Genomic DNA, 27,368 nt, shown 5'->3' on the forward strand with positions numbered 1-27,368 from the left:
TTACCTTCCCACCTTACATTTCTGTTCATATTGTTTTCTGATCAGTGTTTTGTACATAGAAAGCACGCTTCCAGTCGTTTAGCCTCTTGTTTTCTCTCCTCTCCCAGATGTTTGCCTTCTGCCCACGTTCCTGAAATTTTAGGCTTAGTTTCTAACCAGAACTTTAATTTCTTGTTGAGTCTCTTTGGCTGCATCAAATCCATAGGACGTGGGCACCTTTAACAGGTCCAAGCTGGGGCCCAGCAGCGTCTGGACTGCGCACCCAGGGAAGGATGTGTGTGTCTGTCCCCTTTGGGAAGGAGATCTGCCATCCAGGTCCTGGGGGGACAGAAGGGGGAACAAGGGATGTTCCTCCCTTGGTTGCCTCCTGTGTCCTGGGGTTTTACTGGGGCAGGTCAGCAGCGGTGCCTTTATCCGGTGACCAGCGAAAGCAGCGGGGGCACTTCGGGCAAGAAAGGCAATATTGTTGTCACCGTCACCGGCAGGGGAGGTGGCTCGGGAGAGACAACAGGCAAGTATTGTCTTCACGTGGGTTTTGGCTCCTTCCCGTGTGCACGTGATCCCCTCTTGTGTGCCTGCACAATGCTGCTTCACAGGCTCCTTCAGGCAGTGCCGGGGCCCTCCCAAAAAGCTCCCTGTCCCTTGTGCTTCTTTGTCCAGCGTACTTTATCATTGTTTTATCGCTGCAGCCTCAGCAGTGGCACCACCCCAAGCGATTTGGCTCATTTTCTCCCTTGTTGGGTGCTGAGCCAAGGGGATACAAAGTGCCCTCTGTCTGGCGTGGGGGGGGAGGTGTGTTTTTAACCTGCTTGAGGAAATCTTGTGACCGAAGGTACCCAAACGTGGTCATAAGTACAGGCCTGTTCTCCCAGACTGTTCTCACAAAAGTAAGATTTTTTTGACCCTTGAGAAAGCATCCCTAGGTGTCTTTTGCTCCCATGAAGCTCTCAGTGACAAGATGAGCTCCAGGAGGCTTGTAACCACCAAAAACCACAAAGGGCTTTCTCTGCATGGGCTGCACACAGGGACAAAGGGCAAAGTCGAGAGGCACCCTCACAGCGTGCCTCAAGCATTTCCCAAGCACAAACAGCCTGCAGGTGTTTGGAGAAGCACACGTTGAGGATGGACTTGAAGGGTGGTGAAGAAAATGAAGGTGCCATTTCCAAGGTGGGAAGAGTGAGGGGTTCATGAAAGTAAGCCCTTGCACGTCCCGTGGGACAGGCACAGTGAACGCTGGGGGTGAAAAGGTAACGGAGGAAGGAGACAGAAGGGAAATGAACTCGCACGAGGTCTTTAGCTTGAGGGTAACAAAGCTCAAAGGCTCTGTAAAACACTCCGGGACAGACGGGTTGTAGTAACAGAGTTGGAGGCTCTTGTAAGTTAGGATTTAGGAGGCACTGCATATGGACTTGTTAAATGTTTACTGCACGCCTTGATTAAAGTCTCCATTTGAACAGCTCCGGCTTTCCCTCCCAAGAAGCCTGTGCTCGGTGCTTTTTGAGGAACGATTTTATATCCCTTTCCCTGTTCTGACACCGCAGCGGCCTTGGGAAGGATTACTTTTCTCAGCACCACAAACCCTTCTGCTTCGTATGAACTTCCTACCTCGGCAGGGCCTTGCCCAGCGTTGGGGATCTCTGTTTTACTGTGGTTAAGGCTCCTCCCAGAACTGCAATCTCCTGCCCTGCTTGAAGGCAGCGCCAGAGCTCCTGGGTGAAACACTGCGCTGTGTGCAGCACTGCTTGCCAAAACGTCCCCCCCCGTGTGTGAGAACTGTATTAAGGAGTGTATATAGTGCCGATCCCCGCGCCAGGAAAGGTCACCTATTGTGCTAGGCGCTATTCAGGCTCTCCCTGCTCTGGACGGATCCTGCTTCGGATGGACACAAGCCAGGCCTGGGGTGTGGGGAAGGAGGGAGAGGGGAGGATGTGACACCCAAGGAGAAGGGTGATTTGCACAAGTTGGTGTCGGGAATTATCCGGGGAGGTTTTTGTTTGCGTTCGGTGCCCCTTAGGACATTTTTTTTGGACACAAGAGCAGGGAAAGGAAGGAGGAAGGAAAATAAACTGGGTTTCTCGTGGGCCTCTCCTGTTATTTTGTGTTTTATTTTTTGAGCTTGCACCTCATGGGGGAAGATGGTAAAAGAGAGGACCTCTGGTGCCTCCGAAGGCAAAACACTTTCCTCTCCACCATCCTGGGAGCGGTGGCTTAGCGCTCCCTGCCTTCACCCCTCACAGTAGGGTTCCACTACAGGGGAGCATTGTTAAAACACTCACTAATAACTTAAAATCACGGCGTGGCCTCTGGAACAGGAGAGCTGAGCTGTTTGGCTGCCTCATTTCTTGAGTCAAAAAGGAAGGTTACTGAGGGAACCCATTTGTATGGCACTGCAAACCGGTATAGGGCAGCACGTAAACCACCTGGGAGGGTAGATAAGTTTGCTTGTACCTTCGTCATAAAACCTTGTTTGCTTTAACCTTGCTTGGCCACCACAGACACGCTCTGGGATGAGGAAATCCACTCTGAGCCCCCTTGGCTCACGTGCGTCCCGTGAAAGTATGGCTTGCTGCAGGAACTGCCAGCCAGCAGCCGTGCTGCCACAAACCAGGGAAGTGTAAAACCCTTGCACCAGCCCAGACAAAGAGGGTTTCAATGGGAGTTTGTATCCGCAGATAATGGCTTCGAGTGGTAATTGATGCCAGCTGCGTAAAATCCCCGGGAAGGGCTCGCCAGCTGCCTCCCTCCTCCAAAGGAAAAAAAAAGGCTGCACTTTTGTATCCCTTCAGGAGAGCGCCCGTCCCTCTCCCCAGTCAGATTTAATTCTTCCCTTTGTGATCCCTGCGCCTCCAGGGGGCTATGTCAGCCTGCCTTGGAGGGAGGGAGGAGGTGAGGGAGCTTCCTTCCCCGCGTCCCTAAATAAAATCCCAAAGCACTTTGGGGGCTGAGGGTGCCGCCAGGCTGCGGGCGCACGTGTCCGCCAGGAGGGCCGTGCGGAAGCACTCTTATCCGGTGCGATTTTGGGGCGGGAGGCATCTCGCCCTAATGCAAGACATCTGCGGGGCTGGGGGCTGCATCCTCGCTGGTGACCTCACCCTCCTTTTGTGCCCCGAGGGGAGAAGCCAACCCCGGCAGGGCAGGGCAAAACCACTCCTGAATCTGCAACACGACAATTTTGCTCTTTTTATTTTATTTTTTTGCTCTTTTTTTTTTTTTTTTTTTTTTCCCCCCTTCCCCAGAAGATCCTGTCTGAGCATTGTCATTCTGGCTGTTGCCGTAACAGATAAGCAGGAGCAACCTTTAGGACATCCTGCCCATTGTATGGTCAGGGCTATTGTGTTCATGTGCCGAGGGTAGGAAATAATTTTCGTCTGAAGAGTCGGTACCAAACAGCAGATTAATCCCATTACAGATAGCAATCTGCCAGGGAGCAAGTCCCAAACTATTCAGTTCAGCAGAGCTCCCTTTGCAGTTTTTTGCCGAAATCCAAAGCTCAGCCTGGTAGTTTCTCGTGCGGGCACGTGCACTTCTACTACTCCTTCATCTTTTTTCCTTTTTGTTTGCATATGGACTAAAAACAAACACCACACAGCAGCACCGACAGCAAGAAGCAGCTGAGGAAGCCCCGAGTAGCTTTTGGCTCACGGAGCTGTGCTCGCAGTGGTGCACACCTCGTCGTGGGGCAGCTGATTGCTGCCCTGCTGCAGATTGTGAGGAAGTTCGCGGCCGAAAATGTTCCCGTGCAATCAGCTTTGACATTACGGGGTAATCAAAACACTCCCTGGGGACCAGGGGGCGCAGCTTCTTCCTGAACACGTTTGTCCCCTGGGGCTGCAAGGCTGCGTAAATGGGCAAATGAGCTCTTTTTTTTAACTGAGTTGTGCTAAAGGAGGGCTCCCGCTGCCCTTAGGTGAGCTAAGAGAGACGACCTCCCTTCACCTGAGCTGCTCTCTGCTGCTTGGCACTTCGCAGAGGAGGAGGAGCGGGGGGGAAATCCTTCCTCTGCCTTTGTGTTGCGGCATCCTGTTTACCAGTCGGGCTCCCGGCCCTCTTTTCCTGATGCACTTGCTCTTCCTCCGCCGAGCCGGAGGGAGGAGGAGGAGGAAACCCGTGCACGAGGCAAACGCCTTGTCGGTGCGGGGAGGGGGGCTCCTGCTCTCCACCTCTGCTTTCCTGCTGTGGGCTCCTGCCCTTCCCCACCAGTGGCATTGAAATAGGACGGGTTGAAATCTTCAAAGTTAAAGGAAAAAAAAATGAGGAAGATGGCAATAATACTCCTCTATCAGGCTTGCAGAAGTACAGGTCTGTTTCAGCCCATCTCCAGAAACAGGATTTTGTTGGCATGAACCAGAGATGTGCTTACTGAGCATGATGCTTTTATAAATTAAACTTCTTAAAACTACTCGTGTTAAAGAGGAAGTAAGTCACGTACATGTTGTATTAAACACATTTTTTTTTGTTTTTTTCCAAAGGATGAAGAAGAAGAAATCAAACTGGAGATTAATATGCTAAAGAAGTATTCTCATCACAGAAATATTGCAACTTATTATGGTGCTTTCATTAAGAAAAGTCCTCCAGGACATGATGACCAGCTGTGGGTAAGCAAATATTTCTCAAGCACGTTCATTAGCCTTTCCCTTTCGGATATCATTTGAGGATGACAGAAACAGCATTAGGCAAAGGCAAACTAATAGAATTTGGTGCTTGCTGGAACAGATAGAGAGCTGAATCACATAGGCTAACGTGGTGGCTGAACCAAGATTTGCTATTAGCAATGGATTTGCTCTTTAAGTAACTTTTTTCCCCATTTCCCAGATGGATGGTAACATGTTTCATGGGAACAACGCAGAGGAGCTGAGCAGTAAGAGTGCGTGGCTGTAAAAATAAAGCTGCACTTGAAAATTTTACCCATTATGTTTCTTATCCCATCTTGCCTATACCCCGTTGAGGACTGAAGTTTGGGTTTGAAATGGCAGAGTACAGACTCCAGTGCATGTCCTTGTGTCCAATAAATAAGTGGGAATTATGGAATACGACGTGTTGCAATGGTGTGGTCAGCTTGATTCCTTCAGCATTGGATGTGCTCTTACTCCTGTTACTGCTAATGCATTTTGCATAGCTGAGCAAATCCAGATTCCCAGTATTAAATTACAGTGATTAAATCAGTCCTTGAAAATGTGGTAACTAATGTGAGACATATTCCATATACGTCTGACACGCATTGGAGACATTTGTCTTGGAGCCACTTCCCAGGCAGAGAGGTAAAATAAATGATACTTTGTGCTTCGGGAGGGTTTCCCAGATCAGTGCTGCAGCCTGATGATTTTGCCTCCCTAGGCGGCCGGGAGCTGTGTGTAATGGTGGTTGCATGCTGGTGTTTGTTTTGCAGCTTGTTATGGAGTTTTGTGGAGCAGGCTCTATCACAGACCTCGTGAAGAACACGAAAGGGAATACTCTGAAGGAAGACTGGATAGCGTACATCTCCAGGGAGATTCTCAGGGTAAGGAAACCAGCCCGCTGCACTTGAAAGCGCAGAGGCAATCTTGCAGATATAACCTAGCTCGTGGGTCTGCAAGAAGCTGTTTCTGATCAATCCTGTTAGCCAAATCATTGTCTGAAGAGCATGTAGGAGTGGATGGATGTCTGCTCCACGTCATTGAACTTCATTCATCTCCTACGCCGGCAGAGAGGACAGGAGGTGCAGATCCTCGCGGGCTGTGTGCGTCGTGCTGCGCTGTAACAGCAGCCTTGCAGAGAGCAGCAATTTTTGGTCACGAGAAGCCAGCAATAAGAACCAGAGCCCTTGCCTATTGGTGAAGCAGCGAAACAGTGCCCGTGTGCCTGTAAGATGCTTTTAGTTTGGAAAAGATCCAGGTCGCAGCAGTGTCCTAACACGAGAGGGTACAGAATGGGCTATCCCAAATGTGCTTGGCAGGCAGATCCGTCCCGCGTGCGGCTGTGCGCCGCAGAGCGCCAGCATACGGCTCTGCAAAAGTTTCTCAGGGAGAGAGGGATGCCACGTACCAGTTTTTCTGAAACTGAAGCTTTAACTAATCACGCCTCACATTTAATTTCCAGTTGGCACCGTCCGAGCGCTTTTTGAGTTGGCATGTTTGCTGTGCTAAGTAAATCTGGTACGATTTTCCTCGTGCTTCTTGGTAAAACAAATTGCCTCCTACCCGTACCATCACACAGTGCGTCTGCTCAGTTGCCTCATCACAAATGAAGTTCTGAGGGCTTCATGCTAAAGGGAACCACCAGTGGCTCTCGCATAAATCAGTGCTGCTGTTGCCTGTGCTGCACGTTGGCTCTGCCTTGGTGATTTTTAAGACGATGGAGACATGCGATTGTGGTCTCTTGCTCAGACTCCATCTGCTAGGAGAGAGCTTGGCTGTTGAAGTTTTGGCTGGCACATTTGAAGTCGTTGTTTACTAGGAGGAAGAAGAGTTACTGTCATGAATACCTACTGCTGGTTGTGCTTCCAGTCAAATGGGTAGCAGCATACTTTAATGCGAGGAAAGCTAACTGCTGTAGTGCTGAGTGCTGAGCTTACGCTTGACTTGAGAACAACTGTGCAGCCCTGGAGGTACGGCATGTTATCTTGCATTTATCCTGAGCTCTCCTTGGGTAAGGTGGTAGAGTCTCGCTTGCTGAGAAGATGAAAAAAGGTTTTCCTTCAGAAAAGAGTTACCTGAAAGCTGTTTTCTTGTGAGACACTTGTAAAAGGAGCCTTAATGCTTGCTAGCAGGAACTGGAATATCTAGAAAAAAGGAATGCTCGGTTCACATTGCAAAACCTGATTTGACACTGAATTCGTCAGTGATGGAAGAGAGAGGTTGTGTAACAAAGAGCTAAGTGAGCTGAGGTGCCAAGGTTTGCGCAGGTGGAGACTCAAGTGAGAGTCTCCTGTGTGGTCGGAGCAGTCTCAGAGGACTCATGTAGGGTCTGCAGGAGATTCGAGACGTTGCCCCTCAGTCTCGTCCTAACCTCTCGAGGACCTGAATGTGTTTTTCCAGTAAGACCGGATCGGACCCTGGGGAGCACGTGTGATTCATGTGATTATCTACCCTGGCTGGGGCAGCGCAGCGTAAGGCTTTAGAAAGCATCCTGTGCGAAGCCGTGGAAAAGCCTTCCTTCTCGTGAAAAATAGGAGCACACTTTGTGTTAACAGCCAGCATCGAGGCGGCACCAAGGACGTTGCCCCTTCGTTTCGCCAGTTTGTGACATGTGCAGGGAGGAGCTGCGGGTTGTATTTTTTTGCCGTGCTCATTAGCTGTTTCCAAAAAAGCAAAGAGCCCCAATGGTTCTGTAGGCAAACTGGTAAACGGCCGGTTAATGAAGAACATGTGTTAGAAAATATTTCTTTACAGCGAGCGCTGCTCCCTTAACCTTTTGCAGCTGTAAAGGTTCTATGGCTTTATTTTTCATAAAACATTAAAAGCCTACGAGGGCAGCACGAACAGGCAAGACGATCCCACCAGAGACTAGAGTTTTCCGAGCAGAGTGCCGAGGAGAAACCAAAACAGGCAGTTGCTCCGAGGGCTGCCTATTGTTCTACCCATGGCATTAGGGAGTCAAACGCAGCATATGTCTCGCCCGGCCCTCCCTCCACATGGCTGACACTTTGGGGCATGCATCCAGGTGCTGTCTCAACAAAAAGCACCGTATGCCAGGAGGTTTTGTTTCCTTTGGAAAGTATAATGCTCACTTCTTTTTTTTTTTCTTTTTTTTTTTTTTTTTCCTGAGGAACAATTATCTGGCTTCGTAATTATGGAAGGTAGATAAGAGGACTCCAGCTTTGCTCCGCAGCTTTTGTTTGCTGTCAGTATTCCCTCACCCTCAAACATCAATGCTAGCCCATGACCATCCCACCTCCTTCTCAGGGGACGTATCTGCGTGTTGGTGCTTCCTCCTTTCTTCCTCCCACCCCATTACCAGCCTAAATTCCAATCCCTTTAAGGGGGATTCTCTGCCTGTCAGGTGCCACCGAGGTGCACTGACCCCAGTGTCACTTACAGTGTCACTGGGCTGAGACTTTCGGACACGGATCGCCTGCTGCTGAGCAAAGGGCCTAACTCTGAACGTCGTCTCCTTCCTCTCTTTTCCCTCCTGCAGGGGTTGGCACATCTTCATGCCCACCACGTGATTCACAGGGATATCAAAGGGCAGAACGTGTTGTTAACAGAGAACGCAGAAGTGAAACTTGGTAAGTAGGCAAGCACGTCCGCTTCCCGAGTCATCTAGCCTTGTTTTTTCTGATGTTCCCAAATTAATTTAGTTCTTTAAGAGCCCTGCAACACCTTCTTCAGCATGTACACTCTGCCACTGCTCTCATGTGGATCGAGGCTCCGTGTATATTGGACTCGGGAGGTGATGAGAGTCGCTCCTGCGTTTGGCTTGAGCGACAACGGCACCTGCTGTTCAGGCTCTGGGCACAAAAACGTGGCCTGGGTGCCACCCTCGAGGGAGCAGTGGCATGCAGTCCCAAATGTAGTTCCAGCTCTGGCATGCCTGCTGGAAGCCGTGCTCATCCCACGCCTCTTCTTTCCTCCACAAGTGGACATCCTCCTTTTTCTTTCTCTCTGATCTGCCTCTTCCAGTTTCTGAACACTTTAACCTTCTGTATTTGCATCACACTGCATTCGCCACCTTTTTTTTTTTTTTTTTTGGTTAAATATAGAGCCATGCTGAAGGCCTCCCACCCAGCCCACATCCCTTCTGTTTTGCATTACACCTTCCTGCAGCACGAGGCATAGGAAGATGTCCTGGCTGCTGGAGGAGGAAGCTCTCTGGAGAGCTTTCATCCTTCTGGTCCAAAGTGGAGCACAGTAGCTCCCAAACCGGTGCTCCCACAGAGCTTGTCTCCACCAGTTTGTCTGTGTCTCCTAAATGATGGATTCTGTGGAGCTGCCACAGCCCTTCCTCCTAGAGCAGACACAGTTACTGGTACGGAAAAGCATCTCTCACGCTTGTGAATGTGATCACAGCAGTGGAACTGGGGGGGGGGAGAAAGCGAAGGGAGGAAAAATCTCATGTAACGAAACGGGCATCTCTGTTTTAGCCCATGTGCTTATGTGCTCAAAGTTAGCACCTCTTGAATAATCTTCATCTTTTGTTCCCGCTGACACATCTGCTCTGTGCATCAGAGCAGGGAGCAGCTCACCGAGCAACAAATTATTTTTGCTGTCCAATTTTACAGCAAAAAAAGGTGGACAGCCAAAAAAAAGGAGACTCGTTCACATGTGGTTTTCCCATGGCGTGAAAGCAGAGCCTGCCTGTGTAGACAAAGGTGCTTGGCTAGGAAGGGAATGGTCCTTCCTCAGCCTCCAAGACAGTATTTTGTAGCCACACAGTCCCGTCTGGGGAAGAGGTGATGCTGCACAGACAGGTCAGAGGTGCAGGAGAGGTGCTGTGTCTCCACTGCAGATACCACTGCTGTGTCTCCAGATGCCTGTGGCCTGAGCACATGGAGAGTGAAGCACGGTGACTTGGCTGCCTCTGTGTTCATCATCATATTTCTCTTCAGCATGGTCCTCCCGTGTGGATCTTCCACCTGGTTTTATTTCCAGCCCATCTTACAGAAGTAATCACGGCGTTATTTTCCCCTCTGATTTTATTCTAATCTTTTCCCACCCGCAGTGGATTTTGGTGTGAGTGCTCAGCTGGACAGGACAGTTGGCAGGAGAAACACTTTCATTGGAACTCCGTACTGGATGGCTCCAGAAGTTATTGCCTGTGATGAAAATCCAGATGCTACATACGATTACAGAGTAAGAGAGCCCTGTTCACAGAAAAAATACACAAATCAACGCACAGAAACCTTACCTTTGCAGCATGAACACCTATGAATGATGGTAGTCTGTGAGATTTCTTATGCTTTGTAAGAGTAATTTTATTTTGTGAAGGTACATTTTGCTAGGGGAGGACGAGGTATGGATCACTGCCAATTTTATGACCTTTAAAAATTGCTGTGACTTGTGTTGTCCTAGCTTCGAGGCAGAGGGAGCAGGACTTCAGCGTGCTGTAGGTACTCAGAGAAAGGCAAAAAAGAGTTTGACTGGAGATGCTTGTGTTCTCAATTTGTATAACGCTTGTACTTTAAATTGTGCTTGAATATGTCCCAGTTATTGTAATAATCCAGAACAATGCAGTTTAGGTGTTGCCTTAAATAGAAGCACCGTCTGGAGAGCTAGCGAAGTGCAGAAGGAGGTCTTTAAACTGTGCCTGTTCCTGATTTCAGGATACATGTACACGGAGATAAAAATGTATCCATCTTGACATTTTTCAACAAAGATTATTTCTCACGTAGTTCGCCACAAACAAAATATTTAATTACTGCAAAACCACCGTTGGCCTGATGGCATTTGCACTACCCTTAAGAATATGATGTATTCGTGTTTGAAGTTAAATTTCTCTGGTCAGAGCATCCTGTAACCTTCAGAATACTTCTCAGCTTGCTTTTATAAAAGCACAAGGGAAGGAAAAAAAAGAGAAAATAAGCTTTTAAAAAAATCTTCACTTAGACTAATGCAACTATTCCAACTTTTAACCAAGAAAGGCAATAAAGCTATCAGAAAACCGGTGATTAGGGTCTTACCATGACTATTGGGTCTGAGTATCAATTTGCTAGGATTGGTAGTGGTGTTAGCTATCAGTACGGCTGTGTATGTCCAGATTTCTTGAAAAAAACAAAAAACAAAAAACACAGGAGATTTGAATTGGTGTTTTTTTTCAACTAATTGATCAGATTGATCCTATTTCTGTTGATTTAATCACTTTTTACATCCAACAGCTCATTGTAATGAAGATAATGCAGGTAGATTTATTAGGAAGGTGACTAATACGATTTAGTAAAGGAGAAGACCTTTCTGTTGTATTTGTTAATGCAATCGTGATGTGAGAAAGGATTCCTTCTCTCTGAAAACACGTGTATATTGCTCCTGGTGGAGCCCGTAGGGAGCTGAAGCAGTTGTCTTTCTATCTTATTTTTATTTAGTTAGTTTTGTTCTTAGAAAATTCATGGTTGAAGCTCCTGTAAGACCAGGAGGCTGTGCAGTTCAGCGTGAATGGATAGGTTGGACCAAGAGAAATGAGTGCCTTGCTGGGTTTGAAAATGCAGTTGCCAGACTACTAGAAATTCTCCTGTCTGTCGTACAGAAGAGCTTTTCTGCTCTTTAATTTTCACTTAAAAAAAAAAAATCAATATTCTTACCAAAAATGAACCCTGCTTTTCTCAAGAACAGATCTGTACAGTGGCTGTGCTCCTTTCTGCAGCCTCCCGCGCTGTTTTGCCCACTAAGTTGCAGGAGTCTCTTGGTTTTGCCCCTTGTCAGGACTCCCCCAGCTGCTGCCTGCAGTTGAGGATTCTGGCTCTCATTCGGGAGCAAGTGCAGTTAACTGCTAGTCAGGGACATTATCCAGAGGTAATACCTTGGAAGGCTCCCACTGAAGGCCTCTTGGTTTTTCTTGACGTCTCAAGCAAAGATGAGGTGGTAGGGATGGAGTAGGTGCTTTGGCCACAAGCATTGTGCCCAAGAGAGGCTTCTTACCATTTTCACAGTGATGGCTCTTCCACTATATACAACTATGATGTGATTATATTATTATTTAGCTATTATTGCCTAGAAAGGGTTCAGAAATGAGTATATTCCACTAATCCGTATTTAGACACTGAAAAAGACCTGACAGGTTTGGGGTTTTGCCCCACAGCTTTTCGTCTTTCATTTTCTCTGTCTTCTGTGTGGGGGAATACACTGAGTGTTTTCTGTGAGTCCGTTACAAGGAAACGTTCAGCCCTTTGTAAGCGAGGGAATACTGCCAAATCTGTTGTTCCATAGACTCAGATTTGGGGCAAATGTACTTCTTATTGTCCTAATGTGAATATATTCATGTGTTATTAGAGTTATTTGCATATCGTGTATGATGCACGTGCATTTGAGTGTATACATATGTATGATGTGAGAAACAGCATTTTAGGAAACCCTTCAAGAAAAAAGCTACTTACATTATTTAAACAGCCTTGGTATTTCATTACAATTTCACCTACAATGCCTCTGCAAATGGTGTTCTTACCGTCTGAACGGGTAAATCTACCTCCTAACATATGGTCCTTGTCTCTTTTTGTGCAGAGCGACCTCTGGTCCTGCGGCATTACAGCCATCGAGATGGCAGAAGGAGCTCCCCGTAAGTGATACGTGTGCTTTTCCAGCGGGCTGATTAAGGCTGAAACGTATACTTAGGAGATGCTGCTCGTAATCTAAGCCTAGTTTTGAGATTTCTGAAAGTGTCCTCATGTTATTTCTGTTCTCTTTGGTTTTGCCTGCCCTATAAATACAAAATTCCCCAAATAGCAACACTTCTGATAAAGATAGGATAGGATAAGCACTACAGTGCAGACTGCAGTAATTTAATTTCTATAGCAGGAATATTTGGAAGGTAATCAAGCGTCAGACTTCCTTCCTATGGGTAGTATATTGTCTTTTGGAAGCGTGGCCCAGTTTGTGCAGGGGCTGGCCTGGGATGTTGAAACCTCAGCTGGGGAGAGGTGCAGCGGGGCCTGGAGAAATCCGACCTTAATGAAAAAAGCGCCTGTAGCAATCTTTGCTGTGTCGCCTTTCCAGCAGGGTGGGTAATGCTAACATTGCTTCTCCTTTTGTTTCAACTCATCGGTGGGTGGTGTTGATCTTCCTTAAAAGTGACATGACTTAAAGTGTAAATCCACCGTCAGCACAGAGCGCTGAACTTAATGCTCACTGCCTGAGAGCACTCAGGAGTTGACGTGGGTATTTTTGAGAGAGAAGCATGCACAACTTCTGGTGGCTTATTTTCCCTTCATATCTTTATTCCTTCTGAACATCAAGGCAATCAGCAAATATCTGCAAGGAGCACAGAGGGATTTAAAAAGAAAGAAGGCTTGATGTTTTTGTTTTTAATGGTAACTTCTATGGAAGTCCTCAGTATACTGGCAAATATTTTTACTCCCACTCCCAGATGGAGATTGGGATTTAAAACTGGCAGCCTAAGGTACCCAAGAGTGAACTACAATATAAATATATATATTTTTTACATGTAAACAAACACCACCACCACACCACATGTAATCACAGAATCCCAGCTTGAAACCTCTGTCTTTGAGATGATGAAGGTGAAATGACACACTGACATTTTACTAACTAAAAAAAATGGTCATTTCATTATAGCCTCTGCCAGAGTGTTGTTGTTATTAATGCAAAATTTATAAAATGAAGCAACACACTCTTGTTTTGGTTCATGTTGTAGGAGGTCTGATTTTTTTTGTTGTTTTTTCCTTCCTAATTGCACATTTGCATGAATGCCCGTAGGAGAGCTGCTCCCAGGACACCTCAGCCAGCCTTGTGTTAACAGCATTTCAGCTACCACTTGACCTCCTTTTTGCTTTACCTTCTTGTTCAGAGCACTAGGTTGCCTGGGTGGCTGTCAGTTAAAAGCTCTTTCAGTGGGTTTTGTAAGCCTGGAATTGGACAAGAATATTTTTTTCACTTCCAAACTGAAGCAGAGCTTGGCCCCTCATCACATAAAATCACAAGAGGGGTATTTGAGAAGTAAGCAAAGATGCAATGTAAATTCTAATCAGCACTGGCCTTGGTTTGTCCACTGGTATGTGGGGTCTGCCTCTTCCCCCAGAAGCAGCTGAAAAGCCCATCTCTAAGCTTGGTGGTCCGATGGCATCCACAGGCATCCAAGGAGCTTCTTCACCAAAGTTGTGGCCCCTTATCTCTGAATCCTGGATCCCTGTCACTTCAGTCTGTTTCTCCTGAATTTCTGCTGTGTGGAAAACATTACCTCTGCCTGCAGAGATTATTGAGCCTGAGACGGATGGTGCAAGGGGTCAAGCATAGAAAGATGATAAAAATGGAGGATTTGCTTCTAGTGTCCTTTCTTGGGCATCCTCCTTCCCTTCTTCGTGTCTGCTCTGTCTAATTCCATCTCCTGTGTCTGCTGCGTGTGTGGTGGGGATGGCAGGAATGTTTGTGGAAGCTGAAGCCATGGTATTGACAGGGAGCAGCTAAGCCAATGTCTCCATGTGTCTGTTCACTGTTGTTTTCTTTCCTCCAGCGCTTTGTGACATGCATCCCATGAGGGCGCTCTTTCTGATACCCAGAAACCCTCCCCCACGGTTAAAATCCAAGAAATGGTATGTAATAATTGCCTCTGGTTTGTAACTCCTCTTGTGGCGAGACGTTTTCTTCTGTCTCACTGCATGCCGTTCTGTTACCGCGTCCACAGAATTGTGGAGACTTGTTAGCTAAAACCATTTGTTGTTATCTCCTGTGCTACGGAATCAAAGCATAAAATAAAAAGCGTGCCTTGTTTATTTAGTTCTGTTTGTCCCAGAGAAACTGCATCTCGAATTCTGCAAAAATAAAAACCAAGCTTCTTCTTTTCTTGGCAGAGCAGCATCTGTATTAAGGTGACCAATGGAACCATATTTTAAAAAATAAACTCCCGCAGCACTCTTAATATGCAGTATGTTTTCTCAGATGTATCATAACACAGAAGCAGAGCAGTGCTATGGTGTTCTAGTTGCTAAGTTGAAAGGAGCTATTAAAACTAATGAAGGCTTTTACTATAATTATTGTAAACGATTGAAATTGAGTGTGTGCTTCTTGCCAGCTGAGAGGAATCCATTAGTATCGGAGGATTTCCTCACAGTTACTGGTTATGACTGGCACGTATGAAATGAAAAAAACTCCCTAGAAAGAGGTTTTGTATAGATTGGATGTGATAGCGGGATGCTGTGATCCTGTCAAAATACTGAAGTGACTTGACTGCCTCGTCAAAACCAACATAATACAGACTTGGCTTGCTTGCTGGGCTTGGTCTTTGCCTGGGTTGACTTATCTGTGAACTTGTCCTTGTCAGGGCATCCCTCTCCCTCTCTCGTATGTGCTTTCTGCATGTGTTAAAGGGATAGGGATGCATATACAGTATTTGCATGAACGTTTCATGAACCTTTCTATTTGGATTCATAACATTTGAGGTGTGAGGAATAACAGAAAGCAGCGAGGTTCCCTTCAGTTGAGCCTCCTGGATGACACCAGGAGAGTGAAGGGATGGGTGGAAACTGTTGTTGGTTTTGCATTTAACCATTTAATGGAAGTGTTTGCTGCCCAGGCACAGGAGCAGTCTGAGAGCACCAAATAGGCAAAAAATCATTCAACTGTTTTTATTTAGTGTAGTCAGTGATGGGTTATGAGAAAAAAGGCCAAATGATGAAAAATACGGTCGTGGGTATTTTCATGATGGGCATTTTGCAAGACAGCTTGTTTGGTGACTTCTGTCTGGAGAGGTCCTCTTGCAAGAGTCCAAATTAAGTGCAAATTTAGAAAGACGGTGCTCCAGTTTGACAAACTGCCATACCCTGTCACTTTACGTGGTGTGCAGGAGGAGCTCAGTTGGGTTTATGCCCTTCAAATTGTGCCGGTGAGAATTTGACCCCACACGCTGGTGTTGAACAGCCAACGATGTTCAACACCCGCCTGTTGTTCTCTGAGGATTTATTTGTCTGGCTCTTAAGGTGGAAATTAAAATAATCGTAAGCTCTCGCAGACCTGTCTCAGTGAGCCCAGGTGCACGGAAAAGCAGTGTGGTGCTTCTTGCATTGGTGAAACATTGGCAGCAGCTCTTGCAGCTTTCCTCTTGGCTCGTCTGAAGTAGACATGCCCTTCGATGGCATGGGCAGGTGGAGACACACCAGAGCTGCCCTGCCTGTGCTCCAAGCAAGCTGGCTGCAAGCCAGCACTGGCCCAGAAGCAGCAGAGCTGGGTTTGCATGATCTGCTTTCGCTAATACATCCTGCCTTTCAGGGCAATTATGGCCGTGAAAGAGGGCACATTACTGCAGGGCTGTGCCAAAGCGCTGCAGGTATGTCAGCATCACCCTGTGTCCAGCTAGCCTGATGTTCAGCTGGAGGACGCTCAGCTCTGTTTTGGGTGCACGCTTTCAGACAGCACTTGTACCGTCCTCTGGGACATGATGCTCTGTGGAAGGAATTAAGGAATTCACAGGAATTAGGCTTTGGGGGAGAACAGAAGAAAATTGTTTGAGCTGAGTTCTAGCTATGAACTTAAGTTTTGTTCCCCCCCCCTTTCTCTTTTCTCAGGTCAAAAAAGTTTTTCAGCTTTATAGAAGGCTGTCTAGTGAAGAATTACATGCAGAGACCTTCTACAGAACAACTGTTGAAACATCCATTTATACGTGACCAACCAAATGAAAGGCAAGTTCGAATCCAGCTTAAGGACCATATAGACAGGACCAGGAAGAAGAGAGGAGAAAAAGGTATGCAGCTTCTAAAAATCCAGTCTTGCAGCTTATTAAAAATAGGCATTTCTGTCCTGCTTTTTGTTCGAAATCCCCACCCTTAGAAAAGCTCCAAACAACCCATACCCTTGAGAGGTTCTTTTTTAATTCATGGGTTGACTATCAGCAGACTTCTAGGTTTTATTCTCTCCATCTACGGAGAAAACATCAGTTTCAAGTGTCATACTTTCAGAGAATTTAAATTTACTCTCATCTAGGCTATGCCTCTTCCATGTGAGTGTTAAACAGTAGTAAGGAGGATGTTGGCATAGATGCCTTGCCCTTTTTTGCTTTGTAGTAGGTTAATTCCTGGAATGATGCCATAAATCAGACTCACAGGAAATAACACATTACAAGACCTATGAAGCGAATGTCTTGGGCAGCCTGTACTCTTTATTCAGGTGGTGCCAAGGTTTTCCAGGTGTCTTGTCTTAGAAATCAAACTTGGTGCCATTCAGGAAACGTGCTGAAAATCCACCGCAAAGCACTGCGCTGCTTTACACGTGTGGGAAGATGGGCTTTGTATATACAGGATGAATCCTGGGGTCTCAGATGGATCTTCTCACTGAGGGGGACAGGAACTGGTTCACTAAGGTGCTGCTGCCAGTCCCCACTGTCCTCAAATTAAAGATAAGCACTACCTGGACCATTGTTTCTTTCCTGTTAGATGAGACGGAGTATGAATATAGTGGAAGTGAGGAAGAAGAGGAGGAAGTGCCTGAACAAGAAGGAGAGCCAAGGTAATAACTGCTGTTCGGAGGGCTCTGGGCAGTTCATGCCAAGTAAGTCTGAAGCCCATGACCATAAATCAGGAGCACACTAAATTTCTGTCTTCTGTTAAGTGTGTGCACAAGCCACACAAACCACCCGGAGGGTTTGAATACCTCTTCTATGACTGCTAAAGGTTTTAAAGCTCCCTCTCACGTGGCTTAGAGCCAGAGAGCTCTGAATGGAAGGAGATTTATGGCAAATGTGACTGGTCAGGGGCTCCAAAATGTCAGGGTTGGTCCTTATTTTGCTTGGCCTCATTTCACGCCTTCCACTGCGAGTGTGTATTTGATGTGCATCCAGTGCCTTCATTCTGAAAGAAATGAGATTAAAATTTAACGTCGTGATATATTTTATTAATGTTCCCCTGCTTTGGAAAAGGTATTTAATGGCCCATCAGGCTTCATTGTATGGGAGGCTTCAACTTCCTTTTGTTGCAGTTCCATTGTCAATGTGCCTGGAGAATCAACCCTCCGACGTGATTTCCTGAGGCTGCAGCAGGAAAACAAGGAACGGTCCGAGGCCCTTCGGAGGCAGCAGCTGCTGCAGGAGCAGCAGCTCCGTGAGCAGGAGGAGTACAAGAGGCAGCTGCTGGCAGAGAGGCAGAAGCGCATCGAGCAGCAAAAGGAGCAAAGGAGACGGCTGGAAGAGGTAGAGACAGGAGGCTGGTGCTCGGCGCCAAGAGCCCCTCTTCCACTTGTGTTTCCCATCCCCACGCCCATTTAGAAAGGGTTCTCTGTAGCTCCCGCACACCTCAGGAAGGAAAACAACACGTGCAAATCCACTGGCAAATGTAGAGCACAACACTTAAATCCATGTTTGGCTACTTGAATATGAACAGTCTTCGGAAGCACTGAATATCCAGCAGCTCCTGTGGAGGCAACAGAAGCCAAAGCCTAGTTGTTTGAAGGGACCTGGGGGAAAGCTTGGTCTCTGCTCCAAAGAAGAGACAACATGTCTAGGCTTTAGGTAGCTGTGGAGAATGAGAGACATTAATTATTCCCCTATGGATTTTTATTTTTAGTTTTTTAATTGGGCAGTGCCTCAAGATGATTTCTGGGGGGATGTGACATGCTCAGAATTTCACTTTAAAGCTTTCTCAAACATCTGTGTTTGGCACTCATTCCTGGTAGGCAGAAAGCTTTTTTTTTTCATGTCTTACTCCTCTCACACATAGTACCATGATGACTAAAAGCCACACAGAATTATAAATATGATTTAGAATCGGTGCTGAAATTATAATTGTACCAAAATTATTAATAACTAAATCACACTTGTGATATGGTAGGTGTGCAGTATACAGTCTGAAAAACAAAGGGGAAATGGAGATATAAAATACTGTTCTGTCCTATTTTTCACCTCCTAAGCTCTTGTGCATGTTTATATCTACATAGTAGAATATTCACTATGAGCTTCAGAACTTTCAGAACGGTTCCTTAGCCAAGGCTGGGTATGAGAGCTGCAGTGAAACCAATCATCTGGCTCCTCAGGAAGTGCAGGGTCAGATTCCAGCCGTCCTTAAAGGACCTCTTGTTTGAGTCGCTGTTTCTAGCGCTCACTTAGCAATGGTGGAAAAACTACACCCAGTTTGGTTTTCCAAATCCTTGTAATGTTTAACGAGGAGGCAACCAGGACCAAATGTTGATTTGCATCCTGACTTCAAATTTCACGTGACGTGTTTGCATAACAAATAACAGAAAATTCCAAATAGCTTTCCAGGTCACGCTATGCTCCTTATCCCTCCTCTGCAATGTGCCAGTGCATTTAGTGCTGTTGTAAGAAGGGGCTGGTAAGCAAACGCTCAGCCACAGATAGAACCAGGAGGAGGGACAAGGGGGAGGCTTATAAACTCCCTTTCTCCTCTGTTTCTTCCCCACCCTTCTGAGATTGCCAAGATAAACATCATTGCTCATCCAGCTGTTTTTAGACTCTGGCTCCGTAGCGATGTTGCAGGGGGAGCAGATCATAAAAAGATGCTAGGAAGAGAGAACAAGGAGCCAATGTGAAAATATTTTTTTTTTATTTATTAATATTGTCAAAAAAAAGTGGGCGAAAGTTGAGATATCAACTTTAGCGTAGTCAACAAGTTCTTTTAAATGCCTCCATAATTTCCAGGGTTCTGCAAGGGTACTTCTTCGGTGAGGAAGGCAATTACAATTAAATTATCTAGGTCATTTAACTTTAGTAGTTTCTTTTTCAAATAAAGGAGATACTGCTGCTAATAATGGAAATTAAGCAACATCCCTCTTCACTGCACAGGGTTGAAAGTTTTTTGGGATGTTGCAGAACTCACAATTCAATGAGCACTTGAAAGAAAAGGCAGGTACCTGAAAACAGTCGTTTAAAACAGTCCTGCTGCTTTTTAAAATACAAGGCAGAACTAACAACTTTAGCAACCCCAAGGCAGCATGTAATGTAGGTTGATGTATTACTGAATAAGGTTACACAGTAAACCATGTAGAGTTTGAAAGAGAAAAGCTATTATCTTTTATTGAGTCTATAACCTCTGCCTGGTTCACTTAGAAACATAAATATGAATGACAAGCTGTAAAGGTTTCCTTTTGCAGGTGGTGCTGGTGAATATTGTCCTTAAAGTGAATTAAATGAAGGTTCACAGTGAGCTTAAAAAAAAACCAACAACTCAAGTTGTTGGATCTTCTGCTGGAAAAATGTGTGGTCCCCAGTGATTCCTAACAAAGCAACAGCCAAAACAAGCACTTTCAGATGGGGGAAGGGTGGTAGACACGTATTTAGATAAACATCAGTGTTGTGACACAATTGAAGGCCAAAATATTGAAATGTTGTCACTCTGTCCTTAACTCACCCACTGTTTTGATGAGGCTCGTAAACAATGAGAAGCTTGGTAATGTGAGTTAAGATTAGCATCGGGCATTGAATCTTTGGTTTTTCACCGGTTTGTTGATATTTTTACCAAGCATTGCTTTCTTTTCAGTTTTGCCTGTATACAGTAAGCGTGTATTTTGGTATACCTATTTGACATTCTTTGGGAAGAATTTTGTGCATTAGATAATCTTGGACAAGTTGCTTGTCCCCCCTCCACCCCCCTCCCCCCCCAGTTCCTAAATTAAAATTGAGGGCTTGTTCTTACAATGCTGGCCCAGAGCCTAGACAGTTTTGACTAAGACTGCAACAGGAACGGTGCTTAGGACATCTGCCAAATATAATTCTCAGCAGTATAAGAGAAAAAGATTACTTTTTAAAAGGCGTATAGGTGACTTTTGGAAGTCGTTGTTGCAGGGACCTTATAATTTGTGTATGGCTTAGGAGGTGGAAATCATACAGGGTCAAGGTGCAGGAAATTACTCGAAACGTTTTGGAAAGGGGATTGCTCTTGCTCCTCCCCAGCCTCCTTTAAAAATGAGCATAAGGATTCATTGCGTAACTCTCAGCTCTGTGACACACGAGTACTTAGATGGTTAAAAGCAGAGATCTGAGCTGATCTAGGCTGTCCTAACAGGTGCCCGTGTTTCTGTTCAGCATCACGGAGGCACCATTGCTCAGTGTGATGCATGGGGAGAGGCATTTGAGTTTTACCTTGCAAAACTGAGTCTGGTTTGACAAATGCAGAACTAGCTGTGGTGGAATCCCATTCTTTGTGGACCTCTGCAGTTTTGGACAACCTGATTAAGTGATTTATCTGGTTATGAGAACCTAAGATGGATGTTTTTGAGGGGATAGGGTATAGCTCCGTTGGCAAGCAGTACAGTCCAGTAGAAACAGATTTTGATTTACAGCACAGCAATTAGAGTGCTGAGGACCCAAAGACTTCACTGCATGTGTTTGGAGACAGGAGGAGTTGCTTTGGATTAGCCGAGGTCTAGACTGCCTGCCTGCCTGCGGTTGGAGCGCATCTGCCTTTTTAATTTCATCCAAAAGGAGTGGTTGGCACTGTGAAACCTCTTTAAAATACGAAACAAAACCTGGTAAGAGGAGATGATTGGATGATTCACTTCAAACGAGCATTCCTGATTTGAACTGAGATGCTAATGTACGTGTACCCGCAGGTGATTTCTGTCGGGGTTTGTTTCTTTTACAGATTATTCATATCTACTTCATTTAAATAGCCTGCAGTTTGGACTGGTTCTGAGTAAGAAGTTCTACTCCTGACTTTATCTCCACTGTGGGCAAAATAAAAGTCTCATTATCAGTCTTAATAATCCTCTTCCTAAGCTGATAGCAGCCTACCTAGTTCTTTGTGCAAGAAATCATAAATGCAGGTATTTATCAGCCTTCAACTGAGTATAAGGGAGAGCACTACTATGCTATGAATACAAAATTAGGGTGGTCTACATTCATCTTAGGCAATTTGCTGTCTGAACTGGGTCCTGGATGTGTTGGTCTATACCAACTGCGTGTGAACTTGCATTGCCCCCTCCTGGTAAATCGTGCTCCACTGCATGGTCTTCCAGTTTGGAGGTGCAGGGCACCATTATGAGAACATCTTTAATGCACCCTGAAGCCAGATAAGGAGGCAGAGTATTTACACTATATTTTCTATATTTTTTTTCCCTTGTTGGTATAGTAATGTTTTGTGAAGTGCAGAAATTTGAGGCTTGCGTGGGTTTCTGTCAAAATTCTGTTTTGGCATCTCTGAAATTGCTTTAAAGAGTTCCTGCCCTCACCTTCTGGGTACCAGTTACGTCTTTGAAAATAAGCTTTTCATCTGACACATATAAGTAAGTTGGTAATACCCTATCCAACTAAAGAAGATGTTATGTGCATCCATCGTTTCAGAGAATCCAGATCTCTATTTGCTGTCTGTTGGTTAGGTACAGAAACTGTGTTTTACTCCAGGACTTTTTTGTATTGCATGATAAGAATTACAGCATCCAGACTTATTAAAGTCAGAAATCCAGTCGCTATAAAGAGAAATTGCACTGGTTTTAATTCAGCCTAAAAAATTGTAGTGGTTTTCAGCTTGGGTCAACGACAGCTTGCAGCTAACAAGCTTTGCCCTTGCTTTTGACAGAAGGTAGAGTAGGACCTGAGAGATGCTTGTCACCCTAGGTTTCCTTTCCCTTGCTTGTTAAATGTAAATTCCACTTTATTAACAGCCAGTCATTCGATGATCAGGTTTCAAGGCAGCGTCCAAAGGCAGTGGACCTGTTCTCCTGCAGCTGGGGCTGGGAAGAAGCAGGTCATGAGGGTGCTTGCATGGGCTGATGCAGTGCCAGGTGCCTTGCCTTCCACTCCCTTGGCAAGGGGCTGGTGGGTTTCTGACGGGAAGCTGGAAGCCATGCAGAGAAACCCCATCTCTCTGTGTACTTTGGTGCCTGGACAATAGCACGTTTGTGATTTGGAGATTTGACTTAACCACACACTGGTGGCAGAGAATCTTTATTTTTATTTTATCATTTGTTGGATAATAAATATCTCCTGCAGGTGCTGAGCTAGCAGTCTTATTCAAGGCTTGTTTAAAGATCTCGTCTTTTAACAACTGATATTTTTTCGCGATGCCATGGGAAATCAGCTCTCTCTTAGCCAATTTGTAACGTATTTTTATATTATTAAGTTCAGTTATTTATATTTATTGCTGACTACTTCTCCCTTGGTTCAAGAAGTGATGAATTTGTTTCATCCAAAAGACCTAAACTCTTCCCATCTTCCTCGTAACAAGGCTGATGCCATCACAAGATTTGCAGTGCATCCACTTGACAGTGTCAACACAATGTTGTCAGACAGACAGGCTTCGTATGTTTAAGAAGTGTTTGAGCTGATAAATGTGCATATTAACCAGCCAGCAGTGTGTTGTCTCTTGCATCCTCAGGGCGACAGAATTATTGTACTTCACATCTTAGTTTTCTTAAACAAAGAGCCTGTCAGACTTGATTAGCCAAGAGGCACCTGAATATATTGACTTAAATATAGAAATTGTTTGACACAGCTGTTTATATTCAGAAATAAAAGTGCCTGCTTAATCCTTGTAAAGAGCTTATAGAAAGGAAGGAGGTGGAGCAGCGAAACCCATGAAATGCGCTGTGTTCCTCGCTGCCTTGCAGCACTTCTGCTATTTTTGTATCAACGTTCATTGAAGAGAGCGTGCTTAAACAAGAGAGAAAAGGCTGGTAGACGTGTTTACTTAGGAGAGAAGTCAGAGCAAGGAAGCTTTTTTTATTATTATTTTTTTTCTCTGAGAAGATTCAGGAAACATGGGGAAGAAGAAAACTTGTGTCTTGTGGCACAGGGAGGTGATGGTGAACCCAGGCTGACTTCATGGGCAAGGAAGGAAGGTGTCACAGTTACAGAGAGGGTGTATATGAACAGTAGTCTTCAAGCAGAGTGTGTATGATCCAAAAGAGCACCTAGTTCAAGAAAGTCATAAAGCAGCCCTTTTTATTTAAGTATTACCAATTCCTAACCTGTGTGAGTTGTATCAGTGTTGATTCCAGAAGACAGAAAAAGCTGTTGAACTTTCAGTTACTTCATAGGTATGCGGGTTGTCATCCTGAGCAGGGCAAGTTCGTCCCATAAAGTAACACAGGGAGCAAAATTTGGCCTTTGCTCATTCAGTGAGCACACCTCTGAAATCCGCACCAGTAACCATGGATTTAGGCACCCCAATAAAATCGTAATCTGAGTGCTCTTGCAAGACTATTTGGAGTGTCTTAAACCTGCAAATCCATGGCAGCTTCGCTTCAACAAAAGAATTGGTGATTGTATTAATCTAAAGGTAAAAAGGACTAACAAATGTAGCTTTTCATTGTGTTCTTTCATTTGGGATTAAATCTGAGTATGATTTTTAATTTTTTGTTTAAATGTCTTCTGTGATTTTTAGCATATTGTAGAAATCTATAATGAAAGCAAAAGTAGAGAGATGGTTGAATGGGAGACAGCTGGCTCTTTTGACACTTAGGCAGTTGTGGGAGGCTGCCTGGGATTTCAGGGTAGGTGGACTAACTGGATGCTTCTGTAGAAGTGCAGGAAGAGTTGGTCACGACTGCACAGGCATTTGAAATGTCTTCTCTGAACGTTATACATGGTTCTATCTGGACATAAATGAGTTGGTCCATGCTTTTTAGAGCTGTTTTCCATGTTCTTTTCAGACTTCAGCAGACATATGAGCACCAGTTTGCATTTGGGTTATGTGTGGAAGCTTATCTGTGTAAGCATAAAGGCTTAGCTCAGCTCCTTTGTCTCTTTTACGTGTAGGTGCTTTTGATGTTCTGGGTGGGGCTGAGGTGCTGTTGGTCAGCCTTCCATTCCCTGTTGGGCAAAGTTTTGGGCAGTGCATTAAATTGAGCTTGATTGTTGATCCAACACCACCAAATTCTTCGCAGACTATGAGCTGGTCGTTACGAGAGAAGCTGCTTACCAACAGCTCAGACAGTTGTCGTTTGAGTTTTAGCTGATTCAGTGGGGCCAATAATTTCCTTCTGGTGACATGTGGATAAGGTGTAGTAGTCAAGAAAATTGTCCCTCTGATTTATACATTAATTCAACAGTTACTCAAACACCGAGGTTTCATTTTCACAAAGCCTCTCTTTGTTTTGATGAGTAGAGGTGAGCTTCCACACCTTGGTTGTCAAGAAGATAGTATATGATTTTGTGTGTGCATGAAAAAAAAACAAGAGAGTCAGTGATGTTTTTAGGGATAGTTGTGTGCTAGGTACAAGTTAGTTTCCTGATGGAACGCCTGCATAAAATGTTTTGTCACTCACTTGCAGAGCTTGCCAGTCCTGGTGAATCCCTCTCTTCTCAGTTGAAAATAACCCCACCTCTTTCTTTGATAACAACAAAAGTAAAACTTTGTGGTTTCTTTTCCCTTTTTGTAGCAACAAAGAAGAGAACGGGAAGCTCGGAGGCAACAGGAGCGTGAGCAAAGGCGGAGGGAACAGGAAGAAAAAAGACGTCTGGAAGAAATGGAGAGGAGACGTAAGGAAGAGGAAGAGAGAAGAAGAGCAGAGGAGGAAAAGAGGAGGGTAGAAAGGGAGCAGGTGAGTCCATGATACATATATATATGTAATAGATTTGTTTCTTCTAAGTTCAAATCTTATTTTCCAAAAAAATTGTAAGACTAAATCAGTGTAGAGACAGCCTTATGCTGACATTTTCATCTTTGTTGTCTCTGACAGCAAACGCACTAACATAGATTCGTAGGGCTTTTTGGAAAATTCTGGCAGCCTCTGTGTTCCCTCAAAAAGAGCTCTTGTTATGGTACTTATTCTAAATTCAGCTCTGGCCTCTGAGCTTGACTAAAAACGAGCAGAATTGGCAAAATCCTCAGTGGGGCTGAAAATCGTTTCTCGACTTGTCTTGCTGGGTCAGTGGCTCTTGCAGGACATGCTCCATCTTCAGGAGGCCTCTGAGAGAAAGGCTGCTCTGTTCCCTGTCAGCTTCTGGCACACTGAATTGGTCAGAAGCTCATCAAAAACTTTGAATATTCTGAATTTGAGGTGGAACCTTTGTGCTGCAGAGAGTTTTCCTTCCTAAAATTCATGTAGTTAAATATGTGATCTCTCTCTCTTACTCTGTCTAAAATCAGCTATAATAACGTATGCCAATTCAGGCAGGAAATATATTTTAAGTTGTCAGTGTGCCCTTAATGCATTGAAAGAACAGGTGAGAAACCTTTGAAACCACGTGAAATTCAGCTGCTATATTTATGCATGAAATCTGCATGTTCTAAAAATCCTTTAAAAACTCTAATCGGGGTCATAATCAGGGTAATAATTACGCTGCATGAACTGCAAAATCCTGATCCTAAATAAAGAGCCCAAACTACTCTCCTGGAGGCTCATTATAATATTTTCCCATTACCTTCAGGAGTGTTAGTTTTGGCTTGATGTGCCTAATTTTTCTTACGTAAAGTCACGGTGTTTGTGATCATTGGTGATCCTGTTACTGGGGAATTTTATTGTGCTTGTATTCGTGTCAAAGATTTTTGAGTCAAAAGGAGAGAAGACTAACCAGTGGGAATAAATATGGAAAACATCTAATTGCAGCACAGCAATTTGCTTTTGGGCAGACACCGGGTATTCCCCCAGCTGCTTTTTCAACTGTTGAAATGCTAATTACGCACAGTGCCAATAATGACAAACGGTTAATTGGTGTGGTCAGCCCGAACCACTGCAAATTTATTTTTCCTTTTGAGAGAAGACGTGTCCCTTCTTAGACCTGTTGTCACCCAAACCATGGCTCAGCCAGCGTGTGTGCTGACAGCACAGTGTATACATCACCAGTCCGTCGCAAGACTCCCTACAGCTCCCATCACTGCATCACAGATCCATTTCTTTCTCTCTGCATACACTGTAAACGTGTGCGTGCGTGCGTGTGCGCTTGCGTGTGTGCGCATGCATGTGTTACGTACCTCCATTAATTGCATGACAGGATGTGGCCAGCTTGGGTTTTGGTGCCTCAGGGGTCGAGTCCGTATTTAGGGGGGTCAGGTGAAGCGGTGGGCAAACGTCTGGGCCCGCTGAGGCTGCAGGTGAGAGGCAGCTAGAGCGCAACAGCGAGCGACTTTGGTCTAATACCCGTTTCCTGGTGGATGTTTGTTTGTGCCATAACTCATCGCATAATTCAGCAAGGCTGGCGGCGTCTGCTCAGGAGAAGCTTCTGGTGAGGGCGGCAGGGGAGACGGCAGGGCAGGTCTGAGCTGCACTTGGCAGAGCCCCTTTTCGGGGAAGCTTGCACCAGGTCGACCTACACTAAGCCTGGCTCTAGCTGTTGCTAACAGTTCATCGCACCAGCGCAACAAACTAATGTTTAATACGACTTGCATGTGACTTTGTGTTGGCTGTGTTGAGTCAGACTTGCTGTGTTTTAACTCTTCCAAAACCTTCGAGTGCATTTCGCTGCTTCCTGAAATCCCTTCCCAAAGCCACGAATGAGCTCTGGCCCGTGCCGGCAACATTTGCAGGAGTCCAAATTTCGGAACGGAAGGGGCCAAAATCCGATGCTCGGTAGACAGGGCTCCCTAAATTGTTCTGCAGGCACTAATCCTTCCTGAAGTGCGTTTCTCGTTAAAGCTGAACTGGGGAAGTAGCGTGTGGTGTGCCACCCAGGGGGTTCTGATGCATTCCTTTTGAATAAATTCATTGCTGGGTAATTTCTATGTGACAGGAGTATATCAGGCGACAGCTAGAAGAGGAGCAGCGGCACTTGGAAATTCTACAGCAGCAGCTGCTCCAGGAGCAGGCCATGTTACTGGTAAAGCACTGTATCTGTTTTGTTCAGTAGCTATAGGATCCATTTATCCGGCCAGTCCTAGGCTTCCCTCAGTCAGGCACAGCTGCACTGACAGT

At 45.3% G+C, this 27,368-nt stretch overlaps 1 protein-coding gene across 9 annotated transcripts in view; it reads left to right on the forward strand.

Moving 5' to 3' along the window:
- Positions 1-27,368, forward strand: part of MAP4K4 (mitogen-activated protein kinase kinase kinase kinase 4) — a 133,980-nt gene that overhangs the window by 75,162 nt on the left and 31,450 nt on the right. For 8 of the 9 annotated variants that reach the window (XM_032199667.1, XM_032199676.1, XM_032199702.1 and 5 more), the window contains exons 4-14: positions 4,470-4,595; positions 5,387-5,497; positions 8,113-8,203; positions 9,637-9,767; positions 12,126-12,180; positions 14,092-14,170; positions 16,139-16,314; positions 17,003-17,075; positions 17,544-17,754; positions 24,897-25,058; positions 27,187-27,273. In XM_032199667.1, coding sequence (XP_032055558.1) covers positions 4,470-4,595; positions 5,387-5,497; positions 8,113-8,203; positions 9,637-9,767; positions 12,126-12,180; positions 14,092-14,170; positions 16,139-16,314; positions 17,003-17,075; positions 17,544-17,754; positions 24,897-25,058; positions 27,187-27,273 — 1,302 coding nt within the window. The remainder of the gene's footprint in view (positions 1-4,469; positions 4,596-5,386; positions 5,498-8,112; positions 8,204-9,636; positions 9,768-12,125; positions 12,181-14,091; positions 14,171-16,138; positions 16,315-17,002; positions 17,076-17,543; positions 17,755-24,896; positions 25,059-27,186; positions 27,274-27,368) is intronic. The other variant, XM_032199693.1, reaches the window with a different exon arrangement.

Source organism: Aythya fuligula, chromosome 1 (genome assembly GCF_009819795.1).
Source record: "Aythya fuligula isolate bAytFul2 chromosome 1, bAytFul2.pri, whole genome shotgun sequence".
NCBI classification, from domain to species: domain Eukaryota; kingdom Metazoa; phylum Chordata; class Aves; order Anseriformes; family Anatidae; genus Aythya; species Aythya fuligula.